Source organism: Rhinolophus sinicus, chromosome 17, assembly GCF_057876585.1.
Source record: "Rhinolophus sinicus isolate RSI-liver-muscle chromosome 17, RSI-T2T, whole genome shotgun sequence".
In the NCBI taxonomy this organism is placed as follows: Eukaryota; Metazoa; Chordata; class Mammalia; order Chiroptera; family Rhinolophidae; genus Rhinolophus; species Rhinolophus sinicus.
Genome location: NC_142517.1, coordinates 179919956 through 179928361, shown reverse-complemented (window position 1 = coordinate 179928361; position 8406 = coordinate 179919956). Strand labels below are relative to the sequence as shown.

Here is an 8406-nt window from a genome sequence, read left to right as displayed (position 1 = left end):
AAATTTTAGTTTGGAACAGCCAATCTATTATATATTTGAGGTTTTTTTGTGTTTTGTTTTTTTTTAAGAAAAAGAGGAAATAAAGCTTATTTTAAAACTTATAGTGTGAGGGTAGTACACTGAGACCAGTATAATTTAGTGAAATTAATTTTAGAAAGCAATAGATTCCCACACCAGACAGCACAAGTCCTTCTTCCTGTGTACACAAACTAGATAATCTGAGGGTGGATACTATGTGTTGAAAAGACAGTCTTTGCCTCCAGTAAACAAAGCAAACAAACAAACAAAAAAACTAAATGGAGTTTAAACACACCTAAAAGGTTTTCTGAAAAACTGTTATATTAATGAAGTTACCAAATATTTCAGTTGAGGGATAATGGTCAAAATGATTATAGTATCGTCTTTTCCTTTATGAAAGGTTGCTTTAACTTAAGTTTAAAAAGCCACACCTTTAGGAACACTGACTGAAATAAGGCAAGAGCTACAGGTGATGGTTGCAGGGAAGATTTTTCTTTTTGAAAATTAATAAGACCATATTTATATGCTTCAGGGGAGGGAGGATGAAATGGGAGAGATTCACCGAGACTTTAATTTGATAGAACTAATTTCTTTAGGAGAAAGGTGGGAATGGAATCTAAAGCCCAACTAGAGGGATGTGATTTTGATATCCCCTAAGGACAGCAAAGTACAATAATAATGCTTTACTAGGTGCCAGGTGTTGTTCTGAGCACTACCTGGGAATTACGAGTTGAAGGAATGTGCACCTGAAAATCAAAATTATCTCTGTGAATATGAATATGAATATGAATATAAATTATGTACTAATAATCTGCTTAAAGACAAAGAAGAACAGATGGTGTAGGGAGCTTAAAAAGAGATGGTCTGAAGAATAGGAAGTTGACCAGGAATATAGACATGTACTCCTGAACAGTAATTCAAATAATTTTGTCATTTTCTCCAGCAGTACTCAGACACACTAGTGTCAGAGCTCAGAGCCAGACTATATTCACCCAAGGCTGGAAGTTTGGAAGCAGAGTGGGATTGAAAGACAAGAGTTCAGGCAGTTGACAGCCCTGGCAGAGGTTGGTTAAGTGATGCTCAATAGTTAGGTGTGAAAAAGTGAAGCCGGAAGAGGGATAATGATGGGTAGGAAAAAAAGGAAATAAAAAAGTAGGAACACAAAGATTACAAACATAAAGAGTCCACTGACTCTCTATTCCGCTCCTTTCTGAGGAGGCAGTAGGTTGCCACACTCATGAAAGCCACTAGAAGAGTAAGCTCTGTCTGTCATCTTCAAGCTCAGGGTTTTCTCCAGACATCAGAGTCCTCAGGCAGGATAGATCCTTGCTCCTCAAAGCATAGTTCACTGAGCCGCAGCACTGCCATTACCTATGAACCTGTCAGCAACGCAGAATCTTGGGTCCCACTCCAGAACTACCGACTCAGAATCTGCTTTTAAACAGAATCTCCAAGTGATGCATATGCACGTTAAGTTTAAGAAGCACTGAGATAGATGAGAGTGTAGATTCACCCGTGGTTTATTTGTGCTGGTCATGATATACTAGGAGAAACACGGAGCAGACATTCTGTCTGTGATGTTCTCAAGCTCCCAGGCTCAATGGATTCTTCTGTGATGTGTAACTTAAACCCTTTCCCAAATGACTTGTCATCCTTAACACTAACTCCTCGCTAATTCCACCGCACGTCCCTGGTGCTCTCATATCTGAATACCAGCGTGTTGCATAAGATAAACAATCTATAAGCTTCCTTTTTCAGTTTTAAAATTCTTTGATTTTATGTATCATAGCCAAACTTCCTCTGCACAGAAAAATATACCAGAAAAAAATCAGCCCCAGGGAAACGCAATTCAGTCAGTGCCAAAAATAATTCTAAGGAGAGAATTTTGCAGTTACACACACACACACACACACACACACACACACACACACACACACTACCTGCTCTTGGGTCATCTTTAAAGAGTGATGATATCGTGGTTTTTATCTCGTAACATTCCAGTATTTTGAAGCTGCTATATAAGATTATGAGTGGTTTTGTGCTGCTTTTTACTCCCACCTTTGTGCAAAACCAAACCGAAATTCTTCAAAATGAATTAAATCACTTGAGGTCTGAGTAGAAGCTTGAGTGAAATTGCCTCCCTACGTTAATGTGGAACGAACTTCCCAAGAGAAGGAGGTTCTGGGGAGCAAGGCAAGTCGGCGTCCAACTGATTACGCAGATACCTGTTGGGGGCGTCATGTTAATAGAAATTTGGTAGCTTTCTTTTCTTTCTTTTTTTTTTTTTTAAAGACTAACGATGGCTTCTGTGATTCAGGCTTTTATCTTATACCGAGAATAGAATCTTGTCGACCTGCTGGTGGCTTTTTGAGTCGCTTTTATGCGCTGTTACCTACTGGGCCGATGTCGACGGTCAAAGGGGGAAAAGGCCATTTGTTCCCCGCTCATGCTAACTGGTCGAGAGAGCTGTGAATGTATTCCGTTACTGCTGGGGGAAGCGAAACTGCGGAAGCCCGATGCGTTCCAAAATTGGACGGGAAAGGTTTTTAAACTGCGCAGGAGACGTGCTTTCGCCCTGATAGCGGACAGCCTCACCCGGTCAGCTCACCATCATTAACCGCCTCTCCCTCCCCAAGTTAACCCACCCGACACCCACCCCTTCCCCTTCCTTGCCTCCAGGGCTCCCGCGCTCCGCCCATCCCTCTCTAGATCTCCCCCCCTTCTCTTCTTTCCCGGCCTCTCTCCCTTTGCTCTTCCCTGCCCCCTTCTTCCTTTTCCTCCTCATCGACCCTCCCCTTTTCCCCCATCAACCCCCAGCCCAGCCCAATCTGCTTTCCGCTTTTCCTCCCTCTGTTCAGATTTGCGCTCCCGCTGCCTTCGCCCCCTCCTCGCTCCAAGCGAGAAGCCGAACGGGAGGCTCCGCGAGCGGGCTGCGCGCAGGCGCACTGTGCATCAGGGGCGCGGGAGGGCCGGGTGTCCGCGCAGGCGCTCGCTGGTCCGGCTTCGCTCCGGCGCTGGCGGCCGGGTTTCGTCTGCTCGCTCTGGCAGGGTTGGGGCCCCGGGGCGCCAGCACCATGTTTCTTCACTCAGTCAACCTATGGAACCTGGCGTTTTATGCCTTTATGGTCTTCCTGGCGTCCCTAGGGCTGTGGGACGTCTTCTTCGGCTTCGAGGAGAACAAGTGCAGTATGAGCTACATGTTTGAGTACCCGGAGTATCAGGTGAGGTTCCGCCTTCTCACTTGGGCGCTCGGAGACTCGGGCCTCACCTGTCCGGCCCTTCCGTGGGTTTCCCCTGCCTTGGCTTCCCGCGCCTTTCCGACCCCTTTATGCAAACCTCACCTCTGTTTTCTCGTCCCCGGAGACTCTGCAGAACCCCACTACCCCTCTCACCTGCCCTTTGTGTCCTTTCTTCACCGTGGAGTGTTTCTTAGATGGTTCCCGGAGCATCCTCCCCGCCCCACTCGTAGTTGCCCCTCAGTCTTTCCGCCCTCTTCCCGATCCCAAATGCCACGCACCCGCTCTTCTGACTGGCCGCGTCCAACCCGCTTCTCCCCTGAGACGCAACCTCAGCCCTTCTCGCTACACCCAGACCCCATCTTCCCTGCGTTGCTGCCTTAACAGGTGCCCTTGGACCCTCCTTTGCTTCCCACGCGCCTGGATTCTCCCCCTGTCGCCCCAGTGATTTACGTGTCAGCTGTCGCTTTTCTAGAGAGGGACCGCGCTTCTTCAGAGTGTGTGTTGGCTAGATAGTTCCCAGGGCTGCCTTAGACACTCTGAGGTTTTACCTCTGTGTGAAAGGCTAACCTGATGAGTAATTCAATGGAAAGCTATTGAGCTTACCTCCTGTAAAGATTTTGCAGAGCCTCCTGTTTTGTAGGTTACAGCTCCGTGCGTGTGCATGCATGCCTGTGTTTATGCATGTCGCCTCTTACCAGTTGCATACAAAATCTATTTCATGGTGCTGTTTTTATTTTCGCACTGTTTGCTGTTTAAGAGAGACTCTCTCTCTCCCAACCTTCCTTCCTCCCTCCCTCCTTCCCTTTCCCTCCCTATCCCTCCCTATCCCTCCCTCCCTTTCTCTTTCCCTCCTTCCCTCTCTTTCCCTCCCTCCCCACCTCCACCCCTTCCATTCCACTTTGAACATTTTCTATCCCAGTTGGTTCATCAGGTCAGCATAGAATCCAGAATTTCATTCATGACCAGCTGTAATAAAAGAGTGTGACAAATTACACAAGTGTCCAAAGAAATGTCTTTCGAATGATGCTTTTATTTCTAAAGGCATCTCTTAATTATGGAATACATATTATAATAACCCCTGACCATAAAATGTATATGTACTATAATACATATTGATAAAATGCATTTTTAGTATACTTTTAAAACCAAGCGGATATTTTTCTTTAAGGTGAAGGATGCCAATTGTGATTGCTTATGTGTACAGGTCATTGTGGAAAAGCATATTTGATTATGCTACTTTATTTAGATCTTAAAACTACTTAAGGTTTAAATTGCTGACAAACGCCCTTACCCATGGGCAAAATTCTGGTTTAGATTTCATTTGTTTTGAGGTGCTTACCTTCATTTTGCACTTATGCTTATAAGAGAATGGAAGCATTTGATATCAGATGCTATTATTGAAGGAGAATATTTCAACATGTTACTGTCGTCTCTTAATTTCTAAGTGAATATGCTGGTTTGTGTTTATCAGAGGCTATGTGTAGTTAAATACTTGAGCTTTTGGTTTAGATTTTTAAAAACTGAAAGTAGAGCCCTTTTAATCCCCTTTGAATTTTCTATGGTTTGTTAATTAGGAAACTCCCAATACTAGATTGAATTTGGTCACTTTAGTTTTGTTTCACTGCATTGTAGAGTTTGGTTAAAATTAAATGATTTTGGAACTGTATGGTACTAATTCTCATTTATTTTTAGATTGCCCACAATTATTAAAGCTATTTGAATATCAACCGTAGTAGAACTTGCTTAGCATGGGGAACAAAGCATATGGACCTCACAGGTGCATTTCATGCCTCATAAAATTGACTGGAAAGACACAAAATTAGTGTAGCTAAGACAAAAGAGCTATTTGGCTTTTTTTGTTGTTGCATCTATATTTAGTTATTTTGATTCAAATTGCCTTTTTGAGTTTTTACTTTCTATCAATAATTTGTTAGTACAGTAGTAATTACAGTGATGAGTTTTCCACGTTTTGATAGATTTTTATTTGTGTGATGTAAAAAGCTGTGTTAATTCACTACAGTATTTATATTTGACTCTTAGTCCTCTTATGGTACACACTAGATTGTGTTATTTTATAAATACAGTTAAAACCTGTCTATAGAAATGACTCATTTTGAATATAGTGAAATTTCTGGATAACTGAGGTCATTCTATTAGGAACCAATGGTTTTTAATGAATAAAGGTGTTCTAAACATATTTTATATGTTGTTATTTTTAATTATATTTTGTAGTAAGCTCTCTAATTGTTTACAGGTTGATATCCAGCAGATGGGATGTCCTAGTTGTTGGGTTTTCTTCTCTTTCTTGACGCCTTTCTTTTTTACTGCTCATTTGCATATTTGTTAGCTGAATTTTTGAGGAAATGAACAATATTTGAAGCATGATCGATTTTCTCCATTTGAAAAATGAAAGGTGGGAAAGGAATTTGAAGTGCTTTGTAAAAATGAAGTTTTGAATTTAAAATTGTTTGATTATCTCTGTTCATTCTCCACCTTTGGTTTTCCTGGATTCACTTACTGAGAATTAGCTGAACATCTCATGAACCTGACAAAATGCACATTATCCTTTAAAGCTTCTTCCCTATGACAGCAAGGCAAAGCTTTCATAGTTTTAGGCAAACTGTAGAATTCGAGAAGAAACATCTGTGTTGTTTTCTCCCATACAGTAATTTGTTTGCCTGTCTTCAGATATGTGATCTAACAGTTGCTCTTTGAAAGGAAAAATTGATATTGGAAAATACAAATCATATGTTTTGTTAACTTGATGTTTATTAGCAAATCATTTATTGAATGACTACTCTGTGTCAGGTATATTGTAGATACTAGGTGTGGGTGAGAGGGAATTAGAGATGAATCAGACTGTGTGCCTTTATGTCTTTATAGTACAATGTGGGGAGATGAATGTAATGGATAGTTAAAATGTGCTAAATGTTATAATTTCACTGTAAGAGTGTGTGTTCTTCACAGAAGAGAACATTCAAGTCATTTTGGGTAGTGAAAAGCTGCGGAAAAGAGGTAGTGAATTGCACTGTGGAGGGTCTGTAGTTCATAAAGTGCAGAAACAAGAAAATTGCAGGAATAAAGAATAGCATTTGTGAAACTAGGAAGGCACCAGAACACATTGTGTAAGCATTATGTATAATATGTTATCATTTATGTAAAATATTTCTGGAAGCAAATTGCTAATATTGGTTGCCTTCTAGGTAGGAAACTGGATTGCTAAAGGACCATGTGTAAGAGAGAGCCTTTTCTATGTATATCCTACTAAATCTTGAATTTTGAAACATACTAAGAATAAATTTTAAAACATGGCATGTGTAAGTTATAAGAAAGTAGGTAAGAATAATTAGAGCCAGATTTTAAAGGACCTCTCTCTTACGCCTTTATCATCTATATATGTAGTGAGGAAACTCATAAGGTGTAAGTTTTAATAAGATATTTCTTGAATGCAGTATGGACTATGGATTGTAACAGTGAGATTATGACAGGGAGAAAGACGGGTCTGAAAAATTCAGTTGTCCCCAGGTCTTTTTATCAATCTGGAGTCCTCCAGCGTATTCCTAAGTGTTGAGTGGGCAAAGGGCTAAGAGCTAGCTCTTTGTAAGAGCTTTAAAACTATGTTCATTTTGATCAGAATCCTTTTATTTTTGGTTAATTATGGAGCTCAAACTTTTATTTTTCAGTTTCAATTTACAGTTAAAAGAAATATATCATAAAATACTTGATAAAAAAGACTTGAGTTTCTTAAATCAGTATTTTTTTGGCACTTGGGAAATTGTTAGAATTTTTGACTTTTGAAAGGGGTCTGTCTAGTTTAGAGATGAGAAGTATCTGTATTAAGGCAGATAGAGTTGAGAAAGGATGGACAGACAGCAGGGGCAGGATTGTGGAGATAATATTTAAGTGTAAAAATAATTGATATTAATTAAAGGTCTTTTGGGGGGTAGGGATGCTCATTTAAATAATCTATATAAAATAATCAGTTTAAAATATAGTGGAGTCCTGTTGTTACACATGTTTTCTTTTCAAATCCTTTGACCCTCTTCTGTTTTTTCATCAGCATCTTATTTGTATGCCTATAACTTTCTGTCCTCAGTTTGGTCAGTATACCCTTCCTGTTTCTTCCTGCCACTCACTTCCAATTTGAATTCTGTCTGGAAATGTGGTTTTGCCATTTGCCTACAACTCCCACTATTTTCTACTTTTTTTTGTTTTTTGGTTCTATCTCCTTTCCATCTTTTTTTTTTCCTACTCCACATTATATGCATTCATATTTTAAAAAATGTACACTTTCACTATAAAAATTATTTTCATAATAGTATGCTATGAAATATATTGAAGAGTCTTTCGCTTGTTTTTCTATTTCTATATAATTAAATATTTCTTTTTTGATATATTTGATAGTTTCCTGTTTTTCTGAGTTAATTTTCAACTAATTCAAAACTTTGTTCAGCTACAATCTTCAAAAGAATAATTGATCTGATATGCATGTACTGTTATATTAGATGTTGCACTCATTTGGGAGGGATTAATATAACATTTTTTTCTCTCACGTTTCCTTTTTGTTTCATTTGTACCGAAAGAAACAGAATATTTTGTCATTTTCATTTTTGATTATATACAGTATATAATCAATATTGGGACTAATTTGAGTTTAAGTACAGGTATGCATATAAAGCAGATATTTGTTGTATTTCTCTATTTTGAGTATCTGAGAAGATAAAGAGTTGCTAGTATCTTAAACAATAAGCTCACACTCTCTAAAGATGTTGTCATGGTAGTCTCAGCACAGGTTGTTTGTGGTAGTATCCTCAAAGGAATATTTGAATAATATTCAGGAATGTGCATGAATAACCAAAATTCTGCTTTTTACAACAAGGAGGTTTTTTTCAATAGTCATTACCATTTTCAGTTTTTAAAATTCATTCAGTAGTTAAGATTTTTATCAAGCATATGTGTAGCATTGCTATATCATTAAATCTGTTGGTATCTACTTAAATAAACTCTACTGTTCAATGTACTGATTTCATTTTTAATGGTTTCTATCCTTTAAAAAAAGCAAAAGAAGAGTTTGTGCTTTACTGTTGCTTTTATAGATGCCTATTTGGGATGATATTAAGACCTAATTTATATTTTGTCAAAAATTTTA

The 8406-nt window shown here is 39.0% G+C and overlaps 1 protein-coding gene across 1 annotated transcript in view; it reads left to right on the top strand.

Moving 5' to 3' along the window:
* Positions 1–2788: 2788 nt before the first annotated feature.
* The window catches only part of PGAP1 (post-GPI attachment to proteins inositol deacylase 1), a 62199-nt gene continuing 56581 nt past the window's right edge, over positions 2789–8406 (top strand). The window contains exon 1 of the mRNA XM_019741321.3: positions 2789–3239. Within this exon, the coding sequence (XP_019596880.1) occupies positions 3093–3239 (147 nt within the window). The 5' untranslated portion in view covers positions 2789–3092. The remainder of the gene's footprint in view (positions 3240–8406) is intronic.